Genomic DNA, 27,218 nt, shown 5'->3' on the forward strand with positions numbered 1-27,218 from the left:
ATGTTAAGACAAGAAGTATTATTAGCTTTCTGATACATACACTACATACCTAGAACAGTGTCTGGCATAAGGCCCATGCTCAAAAATTGTTGTTCAATGAAGGAGTAATAAAGATATGTAATACATAATGAGGAAAGGAACAATTTACCAGGAAAATGCACCGATTTTAAATTTACATACACCTAGAAACATAGCTTCAAATACTGAGTACATACTAGGCAAATATATTGTTAATAAATATTGACTATAAGTATTAACAAGGTAATAAAGCAAACCTCAACAAACGTAAAAGAACCAATTACATATAATCCACATTCACTAGCCACAATAAAATAAATTAGAAAAGAATGACAAGACAATCCATATTAAAAAATTTTAGAAATATTTCTTAATAGCACATAGCTCAAAGAAGAAATAATACTGTAACTCAGAAAATAATAAAACTACTAAATTGCAAAACTTGGGGAAAGAAACTATAGTGGTTTTTAAGAGGGAAATTTATAACCTTAAGCGCTCATATTAAAAAATTAAAAATACTGAAAAGAAATGTATCAAATATCCAGCACAAAACCTTAGAACAGTGGTTCTCAACCTTCCTAATGCCGCGACCCTTTAATACAGTTCCTCATGTTGTGGTGACCCCCAACCATAAAATTACTTTGTTGCTACTTCATAACTGTAATTTTTGCTACTGTTATGAATCGTAATGTAAATATCTGATATGCAGGATGTATTTTCATTGTTACAAATTGAACATAATTAAAGTATAGTGATTAATCACAAAAACAATATGTAATTATATATGGGTTTTCCGATGGTCTTAGGCAACCCCTGTGAAAGGGTCGTTCAACCCCCAAAGGGGTTGCAACCCACAGGTTGAGAACCGCTGCCTTAGAAAGAAAATAGAGGGGATAAGAGATGACATCAAAAATCCACAAAATAATATTTTTTAAAAGCTATGAGAGAGGTTCAATAAAGCCAAAAGCTGGTTCTGTTAAACCACTAGTAAAATACACAGCCCTCAGGTAATATTGATAAAAAAAAAAAAGTGTACAAATAAGCATTAGTAGAAGTGATAAGGAAGACATGACTACAAATAGAACATTAGAAAGAAAATTTAGATGAAAGAAAACTATTATACATCAAAACTGATGCCTACTATTATTACTGAGTTCAATAGTTTAAAACTACCCTGACTATTTAACAGATAAATTCTACAAATATTCCAGGAACAGGTCATCTTTATCTCATATTAAACTGAGATTTATACTAAACTAGAGGCCTGGTGCACGAAATTCAAATTCTTGCGCGGGGGGGGGGGGGGGGGGGCCCTCAGTCCGTCCTGTATCCTCTCACAATCTGGGACCGTTCAAGAGACGTCTGATTGCTGGTTTAGGCCTGATCCCACAGGCTCCTAACCTGCCTGCCTGATCACCCCTAACTGCTTGCCTGCCTGCCTGATCGCCTCTAACCACCTCTGCCTGACTGCCTGGTCACCCCTAACTGCTCACCCCAACCACTCGCCTGCCTGCATGATCACCCCTAACCGCCTCTGCCTGCCTGCCTGATTGCCCCTAACCGCCTTTGCTTGCCTGACTGATCACCCCTAATCGCTTGCCTGCCTGCCTGATCGCCCCTAACCACTCTGCATGCCTGCCTGAGTGTCCCTAAATGCTCGCCTGCCTGCCTGATTGCCCCTAACCACCTCTGCCTTGGCCCCCACCATGGTGGCTTTGTCCAGAATGACATTCAGAAGGTCGTTTGGCTGTCTGGTCTAATTAGCATATTATGCTTTTATTATTATAGATAGAAAACCAAAATAGAGATACACAATTAAAATGGGAAGTGCCCCTATTATACTTTACAAAGCTAGTATGACCTTTATACCAGAAAAAAACAATAAAAATAAAAGAAAGTACAGGCCAATCTCATTTATTAACATACATGTAAATATTGTAAATAAATTATTAACAAACAAAATCAGTAATGTATATAACATACATAATGACCAAAAATGTTGGAATGACTTATTACAAAATCTTACAATTTTCAAATTTAATTTATTAAAAAGAATCCATATGATCAATATAAGAATTGAAGAAAAATCATTTAATGAAACCCAACAACCATTCATAATATAAACTTTAAGCAAACTAATAAGGATAATTTCTTCAGACTGATAAATGGCATTTAGCAGACACAACAAGTGATGCATTCCCTTTAAAATAAAAAATAAGGTACTTTTACTTCTTTATCCAACTTTGTACTGGAGATTCAGTCAAACTGGAAGTTCAGTCAAACAAGAAGATACAAAATCTACAATAGGGAAAAACTATCATTGTTTGTAAAAATAAAATTAAAATATATATATATGTCTAAATTTTAAAAAACCTAAGGTAATCTACAGATATTTTATTCAAATTATTAAGTGTTAGAGCAAGGTTGCTAGATATAAGATCAATGAACCAAAATAAACTGTGGTTCCATATACTAGTAACAGTAGGAAACCTATTTCTGACCAAAAAACATTTACAATAACAAAAAAGTATAAGATATCTAGGAAGAAATCTAAAGAAAACAAAATAAAAATGCCCTGGACAATGTATCCCAGTAGCCCAGTGGTTAGAGTGTTGGCCCCCACACCTAAGAGTCGCAGGTTTGATTCTCAGTTAAGAGCATATACCTGGGTTGCAGGTTTGATATCTCTCTCTCTCTCTCTCTCTCTCTCTCTCTCTCTCTCTCTCTCTTCCTCTTCCTCCTCCTCCCCTCCCCCTTCTTTCCACTCTCTCTAAAAAAAAAAAAATCAATGGAAAAAATATCCTCAGGTGAGGATTAACAAAAAAAAATAATAAGCTACTTATGGAGAAAAGCATAAAATAATTAAATTAGACATATAAACTGAGAAAGGTACAATATTAATATTATGTCATTCATATTAATATTATATATTCATATTATGACACTGAAGGCTAAATATCATTAAAAAGTCAATTGTCTTCAAATTCAAAGGTATTCCAATCAAACAGATCAGTAGGGTTATTCATAAAACTTCATATGCTATTTTTAGAATGTATATAGAAGAAAGGACCAAGATTATTTTTCAAAAGTAGGGAAGGATCCTGCCAGCATGACTCAATGGTTGAGTGTCAACCTATGAACCAGGAAGTCATAGTTTGATTCCCAGTCAGGGCACATGCCTGGGTTGCAGGCTCGATCTCCAGTGCGGGGTGTACAGGAGGCAGCCAATCAATGATTCTCTCTCATCATTGATGTTTCTCTCTCTCTCCCTCTCCCCCTTTCTCTCTCTCTCTCTTCCTCTCTGAAATCAATAAAAATATATTTAAAAAAAACAAGGAAGGAAAGAAAGCGGCTTGAGAACGAAAGGAGAGGGAAGAAAAAGAAAGATTGGGGATCTACTTCTACTAGCTCTGACAACAAAATAGAAAGTTACAATTATTAAGAGAGTGTTATACTGAAACATGGATAGGTATCAGTTAGACAGGCAGAGAGGCCAGGCACAGACCCATGCATATGTGGATATTTAATTTGCTAGAGGGAGATACTATCGAAGGCAGAGGGAAAGAAAGAAAGAATTCACTTTTCAATAAATGAAGAAAAAATGAAATTGGATTTCAACTTTACATTACAAGCAAAAATCCATTTAAAGACCAACTTTAAAACTTTGTTAGACAGTATAGAGAAATATCTTTTTGTCCACAGCCTTATAAGGGATGATTTTTACTTCTGTGCCTCAAAAGACAGCAGAAATAAAAGAGATTTGTTTCTTTATCAACTGGAAAAGGTAAACAAAAAAAACCCAAAAAAACTTTTTACAATGGGCAAAGGATAAGGCTATTCAGAAAAGGGGCAATCTCAATACTAAAGAAGAAAAAGGATGAAAGGCCAACCTCACTAGATATTCAAAATGAAATCTCAATGCAATACAATTTCGTAGTTAAAAGATTAGGAAAAATAAAAAGGTCTGACATCAAGTTTCACCAAAGATGTGAAATTAAATAAATTCTCAGGTAGTACTGATGGAAATGTAATTTGGTACCATCCCCTTGGGAAAAACCTGGAGGTATCTGACAAAGTGTAGTAATGTGCATAATCCTGGCACCCAGCAAGCTTCTCTTAAGTATCCACCACTGAGCACTGTTTTTCAAATACAGGTTGCAACCAATTTTTTATTGGTCAAGAAATCAATTCAGTACGTTGAGACCAACATTTTTAATGAGATAAAATCAAATCAAATAGGATATGCCAGAATGGATTACAGCAAGGGCAGGTGTAGTTTCATGAAACGCTTGCTCCCGGTATCTATAATGGACTCACATAATATGTATTAAATAAGTGGGCCTCAATGTAAATGTTTTATTGCCATAAATTATGGCTAAAGATGTTTGAAAGCCACTGACCTAGAGACAGTGTTATATACATAGGCACAAAAAGACATGTAAATAAAGTTAGCTGCATCACTCTTAATAACCAAAAATTAAAAATAATATTATTTTCCATAAATAGAAGAATGACTATTTATTTACAATAATATAATGTAGTACTATATAACAATGAAAATTAGTGAACTAGAGCTACAGGTATCAACATAGATAAATCTCAAAACATAATGTTAATAAAAACAACTTACAGAAGATACATACACTACTATGATAATACCATTTATAGGACATTTAAAAGAATGCAAAAGAATTACTTCATATTTTTAGGGATACAGACAGATACGGGGGAAAAACAGACATGCATGGGAATAAACACCAAATTCAGAATTGTAGTCACCTCTGAGGAGGAAGAACATGTGATGGGGGAGAGTTACACAGAAGGCCTCAACTATTATTTGAAACATTTTCTTTTTAAATATTTTATTGATTTTTTACAGAGAGGAAGGGAGAGAGATAGAGAGTTAGAAACATCGATAAGAGAGAAACATCGATCAGCTGCCTCCTGCACATCTCCCACTGGGGGTGTGCCCACAACCCAGGTACATGCCCTTGACCAGAATCGAACCTGGGACCTTTCAGTCCGCAGGCCTGAAAGGCCTATCCACTGAGCCAAACCGGTTTCGGCTATTTGCAACATTTTTATTTATTAAGTTGATTAGTGGATATACAAATGTTAGAATATTCCTATTCTTTTGGGAATGTCTGTAATGTTTTATAATGTTTTAAAAAAGAAAACCCCATGTAAACTAAAATGACATGGTTTAAAATTTCCAAGAAAAAGATCAGCAAATTTAACAAACAACTTTTCTACATCCAAAAAACGAGATCTATAACGAGATGGTGAAATACGTAGTGCATTCATTTCATGTCCTTCTCAAGATTCAATGGGTGAAGCAAAACAAACAAACAAAAAACACAAAATGAGTAAATCCATGGAAATGCTTTAAAAAAAAGAGAGAATTATCAACAATAGATCAACATTTGATGAATTTCAGGGAGCTGAAAAGCAGAGAGGATAATATCAGAGATGATCTTGAACAGAGAAAACTGCAGCTCAGAACTCACAAAAGAGCTGCTGCATTGCAAAGGCGGCAATCCTTTCTGACAGAATGCCATCCTGCTCCATGCTCCAAATCAGTACATTCAAAGCACAGGTGTGGACTGGTGGTTGACTGAATCAAGTGGAAGTGTAATTAAAGTTCTGTCTACTCAACAGCTATTCCAGAAATACCAACAAATCCACACACCCCCAGCCCACCTCTACCCCAGCCATGCACACATACAACCACCTACAGAGCAGGTGGCGGAGGAAACCCTTAGTTGGAGAATTGGGATCTGGTCTCTAAATAAAGAGTATTTGTCAAGGAAGGATGGAGAGTGCAGGTGTTTTATCTATGGAGATAGTTAATAACTACTACAGTAGGACCAGAGGTGGAAAAGGAATGGCAGTTTCACCTGGAACAAAATTATATTAATTTCTAAAAGTTTAAAACATTATACATATAGTATCATTGTCAGGATAATAAGTATGATGCATATTAATTTATAGGAAATTGTGAGTATACATATAAGGATAAATAAGAAACTTTACCCAACTCTTATTTTTTTAAAGCATTTCCACTATACCAAGCTGCCTCTTTAAGAATTGCAATAAGCCCAGCCTGTGTGCTCAGTGGTCATGGTTCAATTCCCGGTCACAGCACATGCCTGGGTTGTAAGCTTGAACCCCAGTAAGGAGCATGCAGGAGGCAGCCAATCAATGATTCTGTCTCATCACTGATGTTTCCATCTCTTTCCCACTCCCTTCCTCTCTGAAATCAATAAAAATAGATTTAAAAAATAAAAATTGCAAAGAATATGATATTTATGCATGCCTTCACAGCTCCAAAACTCCTTATTTTTTCCCTTTGCAACAATTCATCAGCATTCATTAATAAACTTCTTTCCTATGAATTCTATACCCATGATAAAACAGAAAAGGATTCAGTATACATTTACACTGGCTGATTCATTTACTGATAATATTTCTATTCTGTTTTTAATTTTATATTTATATTTTAAAATAGAAAACACATAAATACTTCCCCAAATCAAAAAATATAAAGCTTAATAATTATGTCTGCAATTTAAGTTCAGAAGGAAACAGAATTACCTTAGCTGCTTGCTTTGCATAAATCAATGCTATAATATTTATTTCATTTCCCTAAAGCCGTGGTCGGCAAACAGTGGCTTGTGAGCCACATGCGGCTCTTTGGCCCCTTGAGTGTGGCTCTTCCACAAAATACCACGTGCGGGAGTGCACGTACAGTGCAGCTGAAAGTTCGTGGCTCATGCGCAGAAGTCGGTATTTTGTGGAAGAGTTGGTATTTTGTGGAAGAGCCACACTCAAGGGGCCAAAGAGCCGCATGTGGCTCGCGAGCCACGGTTTGCCGAGCCGCAGTTTGCCGACCACTGCCCTAAAGGAATGGCCAGGAATCACACATTGGTTCCATTTTAATACTTACCACAAAAGTGATTTGATTGTGCCGCAAGTTAAGTTCAGTTAGTGAATCCAGCCCATTAAGATTATCAACGTGACTTAAAAGGTTCCTGGCAAGGTTTAAAACTCTCAAATCACACAAGTGATTCACATTTTCGATTTTGGCAATCTGTTAAAGATGAGGAAGAGATGGTTAGCAGGCATAAATCTCAGATATGTACGTTATAAAAACCAAAACTTAACTATACAGCCATTGGACTAAGTGACCATTTATATGAAGACATTTAAAACTCTATTTCTCATCTTGGTGACATCAGAGGAATGGCAGCATGAGAGATCCCCTTGGTCTCTCCCCTTGAAGTTTCAACAATTTGAACAGCTAAAATTCAACAAAGGATTCCCTGCTCAACTCACAAACACAACTGAGATCTGCATATTGAAACATATAAAGGTGAGCAAGTGGGAGTGAACAGGGGAAGCGAGAAGTGAGAAGAGCTCAAGGAGCCATGGACTCAGCCTTGCAGCCAGAAGCTCACTGCAGGGCTCAGCCCAGAGGGAAGAGGAGTCAGGTTGTGAATGGCACTCCCTTCAACTCAGAGGAGGAAAGAGATTTAGTCAGCATTCATGCAGGAGTGGAGAGTATAAGCTGCAGGTGAGCCCAGTGACCTGGGCAGGGATGAAACACACAAGTAAAGCCACAGTTATTTGGCCATGGAGCCTGGCCACCTTCCCTTAACCACCAAAAGCTTGCCTCCCCTCACCCATCATGTAGGGTTGCAGACAGCTCACCCCACAACTGCACAATGAGGCTACACTGCCAACGACGTATGGCCAAGGGAGAAAGCACTGGGATTTCACAAATTTGGAGCCACATTGCCCACCATGTTCCCCTATAAGATTAGTCTCCTGAGACCTGGGTGACTGGATCTCAGGGAAAGCGCCCACCTTCTCAGGGAACAAAGGCCATTCTCTACCACCCCCACAGAAACTTGAAAAACCAGAGAAGTGCAAGAGAGCTAAAAAAAAAAAACAAAAAAAACACCTTATAATCCAATGCCACCTACTGGAAAACAAAGAGAGACTTCTTACCAATCTATTAGAAAAGTGCCAATCATACATAGATGCCTAGAAAGAAAAGGAATCCATCAAATACCATGAATAGCCAAGATTACAAGGCAGCTCAGAAAGAAAATGGAAAATCTCTAGAAAATAAACTTAAAGACATAGAAATATGTTATTTAAATGACAGAGGATTCAAGATTGCAGTTCTGAAAAACTCAAGATTCAAGAAAACACAGATAGGCAGTTTAATAAACTCAGACACCAAATAAGGAAACAAAGAAATGGAAACTTTACAAAAGAACCAAATAGAAATTCTGAAGATGAAGAACTCAATAAAAGAGATCAAGAATGAACTAGCGAGCATAGGAAGTAGAGCGGACTAGATGGGGAAAGAATTAGTAATATCAAAGATAGAAATCTAGAAATAATGCAGAGGGAAGAAGAGAGAGGCATGAGCATAAAACAACAACAACAAAAGAACTCTACAAGAACTATCTGACTCCATCAGAAAGCAATACAGAAATAATATGTATTCCAGAAGAAAAAGAGAGGGAGTAGGGAACAGAGAGCTTATTCTAACAAACAGTTGATGTGAACTTCCCAAATCTATGGGAAGAGCTAATTCCTTTAATCCAGGTAGCAAACAGAACACCTAATTACCTTAATCCAAAAAGACCTTCTCCAGGCACACTGTACTAAAACTGCCAAAATTAATTACAAAGAAAGAATTATCAAAGCAGCCAGAAAAAAGAAGAAAGTAACCCATAAAGTAAAGCCCAATAGGATATGATAATACTTCTCAGCAGAAATGCTACAAGCCAGAAGAGAGTGGATCTGAATACTCAAACTACTGAAAGAAAGAAATTACCAGCCTAGAATAATATATCCAGCAAAGTCATCGTTCAAATATGAAAAAGAAATAAAGACTTTTCCAGATGTACAGATGCTGAGGGAATTTATCACCAGAAAACCTCCATTGCAGGAATTACTCGAAGGGGTTATTCTATCTAAAACAAAGCATAATACTATGAGTAAGATCATCAACAGACTTACAGCATAAACAAATAATCTGTGATAACAGTAACATAAAAGTAGAGGGGGTAGAGGTCTCAATTTGCAAAGAAGGATGGATATCAGATGCATTAAAAAAAGGACTACTGCATATATGAAACTTTTTCATAAACCTAATGGTAACCACACACACACACACACACACACACACACACACACACACTCACACACTCACACAGAAACACATAACTTAAAAAAAAAGAGGAAAAAAGAAAAAAAAGTATGAAAAACAGACAGAAACACAAAGGATAAGAACCAATGGAGGCACATAGCTACCAGAAAACAAAAAATAATATCATTATAGAGAATCCTCATACATCAATAAGTACCCTAAATGTAAATGGACTTAATTCACCAAGAAGAAGGTAATAGCATACAGGATCAAAAACAAAACCCAACCATATGCTGCCATCAGGACACACATCTAAGCTGCAAAGACAAAAACAGATTCAAAGTGAAAAATAAATCTCCAAGCAAACAGAATCCATAGAAAAGCAGGTGTAGCCAAACTTATACCTGAGAAAATAGATTTCAAGATAACAAAAGTAATAAGAGACAAAGATGGACATTTTATAATGATGAAGGGGACAGTACATTTAGAAGACATAACACTTCTCAATATATATGTACTCAGTCAGGGAGCACAAAAATATATAAAGCAACTACTAACAGAACTAAAAGGAGAAACTGACAAAAACACAATTGTAGTAGGGGACCTAAATACTCTACTGAAAGCTCTAGATCGATCATCCAAACAGAAAATCAGTAAAGAAATATCGTTAAGTGACACATTAGACCTAATGCACATAATCAATATATACAGAACTTTTCATCTCAACACAAAAATATGGATTCTTCTTTAGTCCACATGGAACAGTCTCAAGGATAGACCATATGTTGGGACACAAACCTATCCTTAACAAATTTTAGAGGACTGAAATCATACCAAGCATATTCTCTGACCACAATGTTTTGAAATTAGAAAACAACTGCAGAAAGGCAGTAAAAACCCCTACAAATATTTAGAGATTAAACAAAATACTACTAAAAAATGACTGGGTTAAAAGCAGAAATAAAAGGTCAGACCAAAAGATATAGCAAGACAAAAGAGAATGACAATATGGCATATCAAAACTTCTGGAATGCAGTGAAAACAGTAATAAAAGGAAGTTTATATCATTACAGGCCTATCTGAAGAAACAAGAAAAATCTCAAGTAAATAACCTAATATTACATCTTAAAAAAAACTAATAAAGAATGCCCTAACTGGTTCTCAGTGGGTAGAGCGTCAGCCTGCGGACTGAAGGGTCCTGGGTTCGATTCCAGTCAAGGGCACATGCCTGGGTTGCAGGCTTAATCCCCATTAGGGGACGTGCAGGAGGTAGCTAATCAATGACACTCTCTCATCATTGATGTTTCTATCTCTCTCTCTCCCTCTCCCTTCCTCTCTGAAATCAATAAAGATACATATATTAAAAAAAACTAATAAAGAAGAGCAAAAGCAGCCCAAAATCAGCAGAAAAAAAGGAAATCATAAAAATTAGAGAGGAACTGAATGAAATACAGAACCAAAAGACTATAGAAGAAATTAATACAGCAAAGTGCTGGTTCTTTGAAAAGATTAATAAAATTAACAAACCCCTCGCTAGACTCACTAAGGAAAAGAGAGAAAAGAGTCATATATACAAAAATCAGAAATAAAAGAGAAGTTACCACAGACATTACTGTTATATAAAGGATCATACTAGAATACTAAGAAATACTATATGTCAGCCACCAAATTCAATAATCTAGAAGAAATGGATAAATACCTAGAAATATATAACCTTCCTAGACTGGATCATGAAGAAATAGAAAATATAAATAGACTGATCAACAGTGAGGAAATTGAAGCAACCATTAAAAAAAAAAAAAACACAACTAAACAAACAAAAAAAAACCTCCAGGAACAGATGGTTCTATTAGTGAATTCTACCAAACATTCAAAGAAGATCTGATATCTCTTCTTCTCAAACTCTTCCAAAAAACTGAAGATAAAGCAATGCTTCCTAACATATTTTATGAGACCAACATAACCCTAATACCAAAACCTGACAAGAATAACACATAAAAAAGAAAACTATAGACCAATATCTCTAATTAATACAGAGGCAAAAATCCTAAATATATAAAATACTAGCAAATTGAATACAACAATACATTAAAAAATAAAACATCACAGTCAAGTAGGGGTCATTCCAGGGGCATAAAGATGGTTCAACATACACAAATCAATCAATGTAATACACCACATTAACAAAAGAAAGGATAAAAATCACATTATCTCATCAATAGATATAGAAAAAGCATTTGGTAAGATACAACATCCATTTATGATTAAAATACTCAATAAGATAGGTAAAGAAAGTACCTTAATATATTAAAGGCCACATAAGACAAACCCTCAGCTAATGGTGAAAATTGAAAGTTTTTCCTCTAAGATCAGGAACAAGACAAGGATGCCGACTCTCACCACTCTTATTTAACACTAGAGGCCCAGTGCACGAATCGTGCATGAGTGGGGTCCGGCTGGCCTGCCACAATTGGGGGCATGGCCAGCCATGGGGAGGGGCTATGGGCAGTCAACTGGTCCCACCCCTAATTGGGATGGAGGGGGCCAATGGGGGGTGGGGCCAGCTGGAGGGAGGGGCCATGGGCGGCCAGCTGGCCCTGCCCCTGATCAGGGGATGGGCGATTAGAGGTGGGGCTGGTGTGGAGAGGGGCCATGGGTGGTTGGCCAGCCAGCCCCACTCTCAATTGGAGGGGGGGACTGATTGGTCACCTCAGTGAGCATCATAGTGACAAGTCATTTCAGACATCTGGTCGTTCCATCGTTCTGGTCACTTGGCTTTTATATATACATATATACTAGGGGCCCGGTGCACGAAATTCGTGCACTGGATGTGTGTGGGGGGGGAGTGTCCCTCAGCCCAGCCTGCCCCCTCTCACATACTGGGAGCCCTCAGACGTTGACCCCCATCACCCTCCAATCGCAGGATCGGCCCCTTGCCCAGGCCTGTCGCCTCTGACAGAGGCATCAGGCCTGGGCAGGGGACCCTCATTTCCCCCATCACTGGTTCTGCCCCCAGCCCCCTCCGATTGCTGGCTCTGCCCCTTGCCCAGGCCTGATGCCTCAACCAGAGGCGTAGACCGCCATCACCCTCCAATCGCCTGATCGGCCCCTTGCCCAGGCCTGACGCCTCCGCCAGAGGTGTCAGGCTTGGACAGGGGACCCCCATCTCCCCCCGATCACTGGCTCTGGCCCGTGCCCAGGCCTGAGGCCTCTGGCCTAGGAATCATGTCTGGGCAGGGGACCCCCATATCCCTCTGATCGCTTGCTCCACCCCCCGCCCAAGCCTGATGCCTCTGACCCAGGCTTCAGGCCTGGGCAAGGGGACCATCATATACCCCCAATCCCCGGCTCCACCCCCCACCCAGGCCTGATGCCTCGGCCAGAGGAGTTGACCCTCATCACCCTCCGATCACCAATCACCGGATCGGCCCCTTGACCAGGCCTGAGGCCTCTGGCAGAGGTGTCAGGCCTGGGCAGGGGACCCCCAGCTCCCCGCGGTTGCAGGCTCCGCCCCTGCCCAGGCCTAAGGCTCTGGCTGAGGCGTCGGCTCGGGCAGCGGGAACCTGCAGCTGCAGTGGCCCCGCGATCGTGGGCTTCGCTTTAGGCCCAGGCAAGGGACCCCTGGCTCCCGGGACTGCCAGCTTCGACCGTGTCCAGCTCCCATCGCTGGCTCCACCCCTACTTCCTGCTATCACTGGCCAGGGCGGCAAAGGAGCCTGATTCTCCGATCATGTCTGGGGGTCAGGGCAAAGGCGGCCCCAGGGCCGCCTTTGCCCTGCCCCCCAGCTCTTAGCTCCCCCCTGGGTTTCCGATCACTGTCAGTGGCAGGAGGCTTGCTTCTTCCTGCTTTCCCTTTTGCCTCCCTGCATTGTGCCTACATATGCAAATTAACCGCCATCTTGTTGGCAGTTAACTGCCAATCTTAGTTGGCAGTTAATTTGCATATAGCCCTGATTAGCCAATGAAAAGGGTATCGTCGTACGCCAATTACCATTTTTCTCTTTTATTAGTGTTGACTAGAGGCCCGGTGCACAAAAATTTGTGCACTGGCGGGGGGGAGGTATACCTCAGCCCCACTTGTGCCCTCTCACAGTCTGGGACCCCTCAGGAAATAACAACCTGCTGGCTCAGGCTCGCTCCTAGGTGACAGAGGGCAGGCGCAATCCCTAGGTTCAGCCCCTGGCTGGGCTCAAAGCAGGGCCAATTGGGGAGTTGGGGCGCCACCCCCTGTCATGCACAGAGCAGGGTGGATCAGGAGGTTGCGATGCCACCCTCAGTCACGCTCAGGGTAGGGCCGACTGGGGGATTGGGGCGCCGCCCCGTCACACTCAAGGCAGGGTCGATGGGGAGGTTGCGGTACCACCCCCTGTCATGCACAGAGCAGGGCCAATCAGGGGGGTTGGGGCTCCGCACCCTGTCACACACAGAGCAGGGCCCATCAGGGGGGTTGGGGCTCCATACCCTGTCACGCACAGAGCAGGGCCCATCAGGGGGTTGGGGAGCTCCCCCCTGTCATGCACAGAGCAGGGCCAATCAGGGGGTTGTGATGCCACCCTCAGTCACACTCAGGGTAGGGACAATTGGGGGATTTGGGCACCGCCCCCTGTCACATTCAAGGCAGGGTCAATGGGGAGGTTGGGGCGCCGCCCCGTCACCCACAGAGCAGGGCCAATCAGGGGGTTGGGGCACTTCCCTCTGTCACACTCAGGGCAGGGCCAATGGGGAGGTTGCGGCTCCACCCTGTCACACACAGAGCAGGGCCGATCAGGGGGTTGGGGCTCCTTCCCCTGTCACGAACAGAGCAAGGCTGATAGGGAGGTTGTGGCCCCGCCCCCTGTCACACACAGAGCCGCAGGGCGATCAGGGGGTTTGGGCGCTGCCCCCTGTCACGCTGATCCTGGTGCCAGCAGGCCTCGCTGCTCCACTGATCCCGGTGCTGAGAGGCTTATTACCCTTTTACTATATAGGATAGAGGCATGGTGCATGGGTGGGGGCCGGATGGTTTCTCCTGAAGGGTGACCTGGATCAGGGTGGGGGTCCTCACTAGGGTGCCTGGCCAGTCTGGGTGAAGGGCTGAGGGCCGTCTTCAGGCTGGCGGGTGACTGAAGCTACCAACCTCTCCTTTTTTCCTTTTTTTTCTTATTCTTAGATTTATGGCTGTCACTGGAGCTGAGAGCCGGCTTTAGCTGTGAGACCTCGCTGCTGAAAGCAGGTTTCTGGCTTTGTTTACCTTCTGTATTTAAAACTTTGTTGCGACTCCAGCTCTGGGATCCCGGCTGACTGAAAGCAGGTTTCTGGGGTTTTGTTTAGCTTCTATATTTGTAACAATGTTTCTTAGCAGCTCAGAGCCCAGCAGCAGCAGGCAGGGAACCTGGCTTCCTCCGTCACTGGAGCAAGCAAGCCTCCTGTTCATGTCAGTAGCCTGGCTGTCGGCCGCCATCTTGGCTGGCAGTTAATTTGCATATTGCCCTGATTAGCCAATGGGAAGGGTAGCGAAGTTACAGCTAATTACCATGTTTCTCTTTTATTAGATAGGATAGACTAGAGGCCCGGTGCACAAAAATTCATACATTTGGCGGGGGCAGGGGGGGTCCCTCAGCCTGGCCTGCACCCTCTAGTAGTACATACGCCCTCAGGGGCCTAAGCTGCAGTCTGGCCTCCCTCTGCAGGAGGTGTCTGGCGGGCCAATTCGGGGACAGCACTGGCCAGCGAGTGGCCAGCCCTGCCCCCAAATGCCCCTCCACCACTGCTGGTTGCCACCACCATCCCCTTCCTCTCCCCGCTGGCACCCACCTTGCAGGCCTAGCATCACCTGCTCGCCAGCCCTGCCCCCTGCCAACTGTTCTGCTATTCAGTCATTTTGCATATTAGGCTTTTATTATATAGGATAGTTATGAAAGTCCTAGCCAGAGCAATCAGGCAAGAGAAAGAAATAAAAGGAATCCAAATTGGTGAATGAAGAAGTAAAAGGTTCACTTTTTGCAGATGATGTGATTCTGTATGTAGAAAAGCCTAAAAACTCCATCAAAAAAAACTATTAAAAACAATAAACAAATACAATCAAATTGCAGGATACAAAATCAATGTATGAAATTATATGCATTCCTATACACTAACAATGAAATTTCAGAAATACAAAAATGAAAATAACAATTCCTTTTGCAATTGCAACAAAAAGAATAAAATACCTAGGAATAAACTTAACAAAGCATGTGAAGGACCTATATACTGAAACTACAAAGCTTTATTAAAAGAGATTGAAAAAGACACAGTGAAATGGAAAGATACCCTGTGTTCATGGATTGAAATAGTCAACATAGTTAAAATAGCCATATGACCCAAAACTATATATAGATTTAATGCAATACCCATCAAAATTCCAATGACATTTTAAAAAGAAATAGAACAAAAAATTATCAGATTTGTATGGGACCACTAAAGACCCCAAATAGCTAAAGCAATCCTCAGAAAAAAAGAACAAAGCTGGGGATATCAAACTACTTGACTTCAAATTATACTACAGAGCTACAATAATCAAAACAGCATGGTATTGGCAGAAAAACAGCCATACAGTGTAGGGAGCAGTTATAGGGTTAAGCCTCGGACTAACCTGTTGGGAAAGCCACAAACAAGTCCCAGCTTAGAGGGCACAGCCCTCTTAGCATAATTAAGCTTGACCTTATGAGCTCCCTAGATCTTATCTGGGTAGCTAATGGGCTGTGGGAGATGCAGCAAGTGCTGCCAAAACAAGTGAAACTCACAAGAACATTGTAACTATGGTGACCATTACCTTGTTTACCTCTGGCTATAAAATAAAGCATCAGCTTGCTGTCTGTGTCTCTCTTTGTGGCCTTAGCCAGGCCCAGAAGATCCACCTAGACCCAGCTTATTCTCTTTGTCTGTCTTTTCTACATCCTTTGCCGCTCCCCACCCACCCAATCAGGCTCACTGAACCCTTGATTGAGCTGGCTCAGCACAATACAGACGAATGGAACAGAACTGAGATCCCAGAAATAAAAACACATGTAAATGGGCAAACACTTGTTGACAAAGGAGCCAAAAATACACAAAAGAAAGCCTCTTCAATAAATGGTGTTGGAAAAATTGGAAAGCTTCATGCAAAAGAATGAAACTAGATTAGTTTGTCCCATGTACAAAAAAATAATTCAAAATAGATCACAGACCTAAATATAAAATCTGAAACAATGTTACATAGAAGAAAGCATAGGTACTAAACTTATGGATGTTGATCATAGAGAACATTTTATGAATTTGAACCCAAAGACAAGGAAGAGAAAGTCAAAAATAAATGAATGGGACTAAAAAAACTCTGCACAGCAAAAGAAATCCTAACAAAACCAAAAGGCAAACAACAGATCCAACAAGGGGTTAATATCCAAAATATATAAAGAGCTCATACAACTCAACACCAAGCAAAGAGTCCAATTAATAAATGGGCAGAGGACCTGAACAGACACCTCTCCCAAGAAGACATACAAACGGCCAACAGACATATGATGAGATATGCAACTTCATTAGCTATTAGGGAAAGGCAAATCAAAACTGCAATGAGATACCATGTCACACCTGTTAAAATGGCTATTATCAACAAGTAATAACAAGTGTTGGAGAAGTTGTGGAGAAAAGGAACCCTCATTCACCGCTGGTGGGAATGTAAACTGGTACGGCCACTATGGAAAACAGTCTGATGGTTCCTCAAAAAATTAAGAATAGAGTTCCCACATGACCAAGTAATGCCTCTTCTGAGTATCTACCCAAAAATATTGAAAACATTTATTCAAGAAGTTATATGCACCCCTATTTTCATTGCAACATTGTTCATGGTGGCAAAGAAATGTAAACAACCAAAGTGTCCTTTGGTAGATGATTGATTGGATAAACAACATGAGTGGTACATATATACAATGGAATACTACTCAGCCATGAGAAAAGATGAAACAGCACCATTTGTGACATGAATGGACCTTGAGAATATTATGCTACGTGAAATAAGTCAGTCAGAAAAAGCTAAGAACCATATGATTTCACTCATATGTGTGATATAAAACTGAAACTCATAGACACAGACAATAGTATGGTGGTTACCAGAGGGAAGGGTGGTGGGAGTAGTAAAAGTTAAAGGGGCAAAATATATGGTGATGGAAGATGATTTTACTTTGGTGGTGGGCACACAATGCAACATAAAGATCATGTACCATAGAAATATACACTTAAAACCTATATAATCGTATTAACCAATAAGATTATATCCCTGGGGGATCGGCCCTAAGCTGGCAGTCAGACATCCCTCTGGCAGCCTGGGAGCCCTTGGGGGATGTCCACTTTCCAGCGGGGAGCAGGCCTAAGCTGCAGTCGGACATCCTTAGCGCTGCTTAGGAGGCAGGAGAGGCTCCCACCACCACCGCTGTACTGGCAGCTGTCAGCCTGGCTTATGGCTGAGCAGAGCTCCCCCTGTGGGAGCGCACTGACCACCAGGGGGCAGCTCCTGCATTGAGCATCTGCCCCTTGATGGTCAGTGTGTGTCATAGTGACCAGTCATTCCCAGTGGTTCTGCTGTTAGGGTCAATTTGCATATTACCCTTTTAGTATATAGGATAGAGGCCTGGTGCATGGGTGGGGGCTGGCTGGTTTGCCCTGAAGGGTGTCCCGGATCAGGGTGGGGGTCCCGCTGGGGTGCCTGGCCAGCCTGGGTGAGGAGCTGAGGGCCGTTTTCAGACTGGCCACACCCCCTTCAGGGACCCTCACCCCATGAGGGTGTGGCCAGCCTGGGTGAGTGGCTGATGGCTGTTTGCAGTCTGGCCACAGCCCCTTCGGGTGGGGATCCCCACTGGGGTGCCTGGCCAGCCTGGGTGAGGGGCTGATGGCTGTTTGCAGGCTGGCCACAGCCACTTCAGGGTGGGGGGTCCTGCTGGGGTGCCTGGCCAGTCTGGGTGAGGGGCTGAGGGCTGTTTTCAGGCTGGTTAAGCCCCCCAGTGGGGACCCTCACTCCATGAGGGTGTGGCCAGCCTGGGTGAGGGGCTGATGGCTGTTTGCAGGCTGGCCACAACCCCCAGCCACCCAAGCTCCCAGTGGAGCCTGGCTGGAAGCAGGTATCTGGGATTTGTTTATCTTCTATAATTGAAACTTTGTTGTTTTTAACAGAGGCCACAGATGGCTTAGGGCTGGCAGGAAGCTTGGCTTCCTCCATCGCCCGGGCAACCAAGCTTCCTGCTTGCTCCAGCTCCATGGCTGCCAGCCACCATCTTGGTTGGGTTAATTTGCATATAGTCGCTCTGATTGGCTATGGGCATGCCTTAGGGCATAGGTCAATTAGCATCTTCGTCTTTTATTAGTATGGATGCCATGCCAATAAATTTAATTTTAAAAAATTAAAAAATAATAAAGCTGGTTTAAGTTTAAAAAATAAAATATATTTCTAATTTTCTCTTTTGTAGATAATATAAAGTCATTTAACTTGTAAAAATTAACTAAAGAACATTTTATAATTTGACCATAGTAAATATTTGAAGTCAATTTTATCAAATAATCAAAGTATCCATCATTTGAGGCATCTCTAAGTGCCTAATGAAGGGACAGAAAGGAACTGATAGCTGTGTCCCTAACGAAAGGACAGAACAGAACTGATAGTGAAAGGACAGAATGGAACTGATAGCTGTGTCCCCTACCTCCTCTCCCAGGAAAGCCACAGAATGTATCAGTTACTCAGCCTGCCCTTATCTCAGCCAATGGGAAAGCAAGGGAAACTAGCCCCCGGCCCTCACTCAACCAACCGGAATCAACCAAGTGCCTCCACCCCTCTCCCCAAGCCCTATAAATTCTTTGTTCTCTTGGGACTCGGGGCTCTCTCTCGCATCCAGTCATGGAGGCAGAGGGGGACCAATCCCAGGCTTGAATAAATGACTCTATGCTTTTGCATCGGACTCGGCTCCCTGGTGGTCTGTCTTGGGGGATCTTGAAATCTGGGCATAACACCTAACATTGTGCCTGGTCCCACAAAGGTGACAAGAAGTATACTGTACATACTATCTGCCCAATAAAAACTGTGAGTCCATAGTATTAGCTCACAATGTTTTGATCTAGCAAGACCACCCTCTGAAAGAAAAGACAAGGCAAAAAAATGATACCAAGCTCTCTTGTTAATTTCATCTATATTTGAAGCATCCTGAAAGCAGTCAAGAGTCTGAATGGAAAAGATTCGAGGGACTGGGATTCCCACTGAAAGGTGAGGACAGATATTTTTCATTAGTAGAAGTGGTTAGGATGGGAGACAATGTTTAGTCAGGATTGAATGGGTAGATATTAACTGTTTAGAACAGGAGGACTTGAATCATGGAGTATGCACATGCACATAAGCACTGAACTGTAGCAGAGGAGTTGGAGTTGCAAAGTAAGGTGAGGATAAGTAAAAACTATACCCATGAGCCCTGGCTGGGTGGCTTAGTTGGTTGGAGCATCATCCATATACCAAAAGGTTGCAGGTTCAATTCTCAGTCAGGGCACATTCCTAGGTAGATACCCAGTAGGGGCATGTATAGGAACACCGATTGATGTTTCTCTCTCTCTTCTCTTCCTCTCTCTCTAAAATCAATGAAAACATGTCTTCAAGTGAGGATTAAAAAGAAATAACTACTCAGAAGGTGATGAGAGCTCAACATGATTTTAAGCCTCACTATTGTAATATCTACTGCAAGCATAGAACAATAGAATGAGTTTCTGCATGACACAAAAGCAACCAGAGGTCCTTGCAGGGACTTTATCAGTCTTTCCATGTAACAAACTTAAGTAACAATGAGTCATACATATATAACACTTTTCTTCTGAACATTAAAAAAATAAATTTCACAATCACTAGAGATTTTCTCATTTATACTGCCATCACACATTATTTGAAATTTTTTATTTAACACTTCAAAGCAGATGTTGGCTAAAAAAAATTTTTTAACATTTAGAATCCAATTTCTATGTTGTTATTTCTCTTACATTTGAGAAATACCATCTAGATTCCATATAGATTTGAGAGGAGAAACCTAAATATGCTTATTGTAAATTCAATAATATGTAAAGGTAACATTCTGATCATGCTTTAAAATTTGTCCTAAGACTTTTGGTCTAAATAACATGAAATAAGAATAAATTAAATAGGAGAGAATGCACCATCTTAAAGGGGAGAGCGGCTGTGACTGGGAGCTCAGCCTCACCTGCACTCCGGGACACCTCAGACACCACCTGGGACCCTACAGCCACACCAGCCAGGGACCAGCTGCCTTGGCTATGAACCCATGAACACCGAGACTCCAGCCTCCTGGCCGTGGGCTCCTAAAAAGTTTGTCCAGGGAGAGACAAAATGGAAGCCAAATAGGCATATGGGTCCTGCACCTTCTCACAGAGCAGATAGAAGAAACAGCTGAATCGAATAACATCCACCCAGAATTGGTGAATTAAACACAGCTGGTGAGACAATTCATAGAGTGAAAGATCAGAGGTCACCTGGAGAGAGGTGGGATCAGGGATCTAGGCTGGAGGGAGAAACACATGCAGCCGGAACTAGAGTGTCAGAGGGAGACTGCACTGCACCAAATCTGCATCCCTTGGGGACACATGTAGCACTCGACTGTGGAAGGGAGTCCACAGGGCTGCTGGCAGCCGGGAACTGTAGATCTAAACCCACAGCCATAGGAGGCTGCACCCAGAAAAGCAGCCTGAAGTTCTGCACCAGCGTGCAGTGCCAGTGGGTGAGAGACACGCAGTGGCGGGGCTGCTCTGTCTTTATAATTTCCTTGCTTTTACTCGCCAAACCCAGTGCAAACATGATGAACCCCAAAAGATTGACACCAAGACACATCATAATTAAATTGGCAAACACGAACGACAAAGTAAAAATCTTAAAGGAAGCCAGGGAGAGACAGAAAGTTACCTACAAGGGATCTCCCATTAGACTATCAACTGACTTCTCAACAGAAACACATCAGGCCAGAAGGGAATGGAATGAAATATACAAAGTGATGCAAAGCAAAGGACTGAACCCAAGAATACTATACCCAACAAGTCTATCATTCAAAATTGAAGGTGAAATCAGGAGCTTCACAGACAAAAAAGTGCTAAGGGAGTTTATTACCACCAAGCCATCAATGCAAGAAATGCTAAAGGAACTGCTGTAAAAAGAAGAAATAGAAAGGGAAGAAGGAACACAGGCATAAAGAATAAAAATGGCCACAAACAAGTACCTGATAATAATAACCTTAAATGTAAATGGATTAAATGCTCCAATCAAAAGACATTGGATACCTGAATGAATAAGAAAACATGACCCATATATCTGCTGTCTATAAGAGACCCACCTCAGAACAAAGGATTCACACAGACTGAAAGTGAAGGGGTGAGAAAAAAATTTTCAGGCAAATGGAAATGAAAAAAAAAAAAAAGCTGGGGTAGCAATACTTATAGCTGACAAATCAGACTTCAAAGTGAAGGCCATAACAAGAGAAAAGGAAGGCCACTTCATAATACTAAAGGGAGCAATTCAAAAATAGGATATTACTCTGGTAAACATATATGCACTCAATACAAGAGCATCAAAATACATAAAAAAAACTTCTGAAAGATATCAAGGAAGAGATTGACAGCAATACAGTCATAGTAGGGGACTTTAAAACCCCATTGACACCACTAGATAAGTCTTCTATACAAAAAAATGAGCAAAGAAACATCAATCCTAAATGGCTCACTCGATCAGATGGAAAAATTGACATCTTCAGAATATTTCACCTCAAAGCTAAAGAATATACATTCTTCTCAAGTGCACACAGGACATTTTCAAAGACAGACCACATATTAGGACAGAGACAAAGTCTCTTCAAACTCAAGAATATAGAAATCATATCTAACATCTTCTCAGATCACAATGGCATAAAATTAGAAAACAACTACAATAAAAATAATGAAAAAATCCAACACTTGGAGGCTAAATAGCATGCTATTAAATAATAATTGGGTTACCAAAGAGATCTATAGAAGAAATAAAAAGCATCATGGCAACAAACAACAATGAAAACACAACAATCCAAAATCTATGGTTCATAAGTGAAAGCAGTCTTGAGAGGGAAGTTCATAGCTCTACAGGCCTACCTCAAAAAACAAGAAAAATGGTAATAAATTAACCCTACAACTCAAAGAATTAGAAATAGAGCAACAAGAAATGCCCACAGTAAGCAGAAGAAAGGAAATAATAAAGATCAGAGTGGAAATAAATGACATAAGAGACCAAAAAAAAAAAAAAATACAAAAGATCAATAAAACCAATAGCTGGTTCTTTGAAAGGATTAACAAGATTGATGAAACTCTAGCCAGGCTCACCAAGAAGCAAAGAGAGAGAACCCGAATAAACAAAATCAGAAATGAAACAGGTGAAGTAACAACCAACCCCACAGAAATAAAAAGAATTATGAAAAAATACTATGAACACTTCATTCCAACAAACTGAACAACATAGACAAAATGGGCATATTCTTAGAAAACTACAAGCTTCCAAAACTCAATCAGGAAGAATCAAAAAACCTGAATAGGCTGATAACTACCAAAGAAATTGAAGCAGTAATCAAAAATATTCCAGAAAACAAAAGCTCTGGTGCAGACGGTTTTACAGGGGAGTTCTACCAAGCATTCAAAGAAGAACTAAAACCTATCCTCTTCAGACTATTCCAAAATATTCAAGAGGAAGGCACACTTCCAATCTTTCTATGAAGTCAGCATTACCCTAATCCCAAAACCATATAAAAACACTATAAAAAAAAGAACTATAGGCCAATATCCTTGAAGAACATATATGCTAAAATCCTCAACAAAATTCTAGCAAATTGAATTCAGCATTACATTAGAAAGATCATACACGATGAACAAGTGGGATTTATTCCAGGGATGCAAGGATGGTACAATATCTGCAAATCAATAAATGTGATACATCACATAAACAAATTGAGACACAAATATCATATAATCATAAAAATTGATGGAGAAAAGGCATTTGACAAAATCCAACACCCTTTCTTGATAAAAACTCTGAGAAAAGTGGGGATAGAGGGCTCATACCTCAACATAATAAAAGCCTTATATAACAAACCTACAGCCAACATCATACTCAATGGGCAAAAACTAAACTCATTTCCCCTGAGAACAGGAACAAGACAGGGATGCCCACTTTCACCACTCCTGTTTGATACAGTACTGGAAGTGCTAGCCATAGCGATCAGACAAGAAGAAGAAACAAAAGGCATGCAAATTGGAAAAGAAGAAGTAAAACTGTCCTTGTTCGCAGATGACATGATACTGTACATAGGAAACCCCAAAGACTCCATAAAAAAACTACTAGACTTAATAAATTTGGCAATGTAGCAGAATATGAAATTAACACCCAGAAATCTATGGCTTTTTATACACCAATAATGAACTCACAGAAAGAGAAACCAAAATAAATTCTCATTTACCATTGCACCAAAAAAAAATTAAGATACCTAGAAATAAACTTAGCTAAGGAGGTAAAAGACCTGTACTCAGAAAACTACAGGACATTGAAAAAAGATAGAGGAAGACATAAACAAATGGAAGAACATACTGTGTTCATGGATTGGTAAAATCAACATCATTGAAATGTCCCTACTACCCAAAGCAATCTACAGATTTAATGCAATCCCCATTAAAATACCAACAGCATATTTCACAGCATAGAACAATCTCTCCAAAAATTCATCTGGAATAAAAAAAAGACCCCGAATAGCCACAGCAATCCTGAGAAAGAAGAACAAAGCTGGAGGGATCACAATACCAGATATCAAGCTATATTACAAAGCCACGGTTCTCAAACTGCCTGGTACTGGCACAAGAACAGACATATAGACCAATGGAACAGAAAAGAGAACCCAGAAAAGGACACAGACACTGGGGTTATGGGGGCTTGCCCTCGGGGGTGGGAGTGGCTGGGGTGGGGTGAATCAGGGGAAAAGGAGACATATGTAATACTTTAAACAATTAAAAATACCTTTAAAATAAAATAATTAAACAGATGATTGGATTAAAACCATCATGCTCAATTAATATTGCATACAATGGAGTCAAAACAGTCTCTTCAATAAATGGTGCTGGGAAATTTGGTCAGTTACATGCAAAAAAAAAATGAAACTAGACCACCAACTCACACCATACACAAAAATAAACTCAAAATGGATAAAAGGCTTAAAGGTAAGATGGAAAACCATAAAAATCTTAGAAGAATCCATAGGCAGCAAAATATCAGACATACGTCATAGCAATATCTGTACTGATACAGCTTCTAGGGCAATGGAAACTAAGGAGAGAATAAACAAATGGGACTACATCAAAATAAAAAGCTTCTGCACAGCAAAAGAAATCATCAACAAAACAACAAGAAAGCCCACTGCATGGGAGAACATATTTGCAACGTTATCTCAGATAAAGGTTTAACCTCCAAAATTTACAGGGAACTCATACAACTTAACAAAAGGAAGATAAACAATCCAATCAAAAAATGGACAAAGGGCCTAAATAGACACTTTTCGAAAGAGGACATACAGAAAGCCAAGAGATATATGAAAACATTTTTAAAGTCACTAATCATCCAACAGATGCAAATCAAAACAACAATGAGGTACCATCTCACACCTATCAGAATGGCTATCATCAACAAATCAACAAACAACAAGTGCTGGCGAGGATGTGGAGAAAAAGGAACCCTCGTGCACTGCTGGTGGGAATGCAGACTGGTGCAGCCACTGTGGGAAACAGTATGGAGTTTCCTCAAAAAGTTAAAAATGGAACTCCCATTTGACCCACTTCTACAACTATAGCCCAAGAAACCAGAAACACCAATCAGAAAGGATATATGCACCCCTATGTTCATAGCAGCACAATTTACAATAGCTAAGATTTGGAAACAGCCCAGGTGCCCATCAGCAGATGATTGGATTAAAAATCTGTGGTACATCTACACAATAGAATACTATGCTTCTATAAAAAAGAAGGAACTTGCCCTAGCTGGTTTGGCTCAGTGGATAAAGCATTGGCCTGCAGACCGAAGGGTCCCAAGTTCAATTCTGGACAAGGGCACATGCCCAGGTTGCAGGCTCGATCCCCAGTAGGGGGCGTGCAGGAGGCAGCTGATCAATGATTGTCTCTCATTTACTTTTCTATCTTTCTCTCCCTCTCCCTTCCTCTCTGAAATCAATAAAAAAAATATATTTTTTTTTTTTTAAAAAGAAGGAACTTCTACCATTTGCAACAGCATGGATGGAACTGGACAGCATTATGAGAAGCAAAATAATCAGCCAGAAAAAGATAAATATCACATAATCTCACTCATATGTGGAATATAAAGATCAACATAAACTGATGAACAAAAATAGATCCAGGGACAAGGTAGCACTGAACAGATGGTCCAACCTCAGAGAGAAGGTGGGGAGAGGGGAGCGTGTTAGAGATCTACCAAAGGACTTGTATGCATGCATATTAGCATAATCAATGGACACAGACACTGGAGTGGTGGGGACTTGCCCTCAGGGGTGGGAGTGGGCGGGTTGGGGTGAATCAGAGAAAAGGGAGACATATGTAATACTTCAAACAATTAAAAATACCTAAAAAATAAAATAATTAAACAAATACCGTAAAAGAAACAGGTTATCAGTATTTGCAGATGACAGAACTGAATAATAAAACTAACAGAATTAGAAATGAATGGAATCAGCAAAAAGCAAAATTGACCCTGTAAAAAATCAGTTCATGTCAGCATAAGCTTGAGAAATTCTTCTAAAACAGTAAGGAAAAATAGAGATAGGAAAAATAAAAGATAAGATGGGGATGTGAAAGACAGACAATAGTAACAAGTATAAGTGGATAAGCAATATTTAAATATGTAAAATGAAACTTTCCTGAGACATATAAATATTTAGAATGAAGGTGCACAATTGTTGTATGAACTGCATAGTGCAGGTGTGGGCAACCTTTTTGTGAGTGCATGACAAAACCAGCAATATCTCTGACTCAAAATTCTTCTACGTGCCAACCCTAATTTTTTGAGAACATGTTATGCCTACTTGATATCTCTTAAGGTGTACATATGTGAAGAACCTTGAAGAAATAATAAAATTCATTCGAGCAACAAAAACACAGTATATGATGATGAAAAATACATTTATTTTTTAATGTATACATGTACACTGATAGTCCGACAGAAAAATTTATGACTCCGTTTGATATTATCAGTGGGACTTTTGCTGTTGCATCACTGATGACAGAGATTTTACATCAGGTTTATATTTTGTGACCTTCTGAGATATGCACAAGCTACTACTTTCATCCGTCAGGCTACTCCTATTACGAGACTTAACAAAATTCATCACTGAGAACAAAGATTCACAAGTGTATGTGGATGAAACCAAAACACTGAAACCTTCGGATCTAGGAAGGCAGGGAGAGTGAAGGCAGAGGCATAGAAAATGCTCTTCCCCTCTCTCGTCAATCCATGTCTATGGTCTTTAAGATAACTTGTTATGTAAAATTATTTATTTATCTAAGATGCACCTACACTGAATTTATCTGAAAAATAAAAAAGTCGATATTAAGAAAAAAAATTGTAAATGGAAGATAAGAGAGGGTTTCGCGTGCCAGCAAAAGTTACTGGCGTGCCATGTTTGGCACACGTGCCAGGGGTTGCCCACCCCTGGCATAGTGTCTTCCTGCTTCTGCTAATAATACTGGGGCGTTTCTTTTAGAAAATAGTCTGTTACCCATTACAGCCATGGACAAAGTCACAAGCACACAGCAAATGATAGAAACTTCAGGCAAACAGTGGTATAGGGTGAGAACATAGTTCTTGATTAGTGAATAAACTTCATAGCAAGAAGGGATGATGGGAATTTAGAAAGCCCAATTATGGGTCACACTGATCAGAGTGAAGGTTGCAAGACAGACTGCAGACCTTCTTAATAGACAGTCCTCGGTTTACGTC

At 40.7% G+C, this 27,218-nt stretch overlaps 1 protein-coding gene across 5 annotated transcripts in view; it reads right to left on the reverse strand.

Annotated features, from left to right (window-relative positions):
* LRRC49 (leucine rich repeat containing 49) overlaps positions 1–27,218 on the reverse strand; it is a 221,804-nt gene that overhangs the window by 166,025 nt on the left and 28,561 nt on the right. For all 5 annotated transcript variants that reach the window (XR_009447769.1, XM_059658507.1, XM_059658518.1 and 2 more), the window contains one exon: positions 6,965–7,108. Coding sequence is in view for 4 of the 5 variants with exons in the window: in XM_059658507.1 (XP_059514490.1) it covers positions 6,965–7,108 (144 nt within the window). In the remaining variant the exon portion in view is untranslated. The remainder of the gene's footprint in view (positions 1–6,964; positions 7,109–27,218) is intronic.

This window comes from Myotis daubentonii, chromosome 1 (assembly GCF_963259705.1).
Source record: "Myotis daubentonii chromosome 1, mMyoDau2.1, whole genome shotgun sequence".
Taxonomy (NCBI): Eukaryota; Metazoa; Chordata; class Mammalia; order Chiroptera; family Vespertilionidae; genus Myotis; species Myotis daubentonii.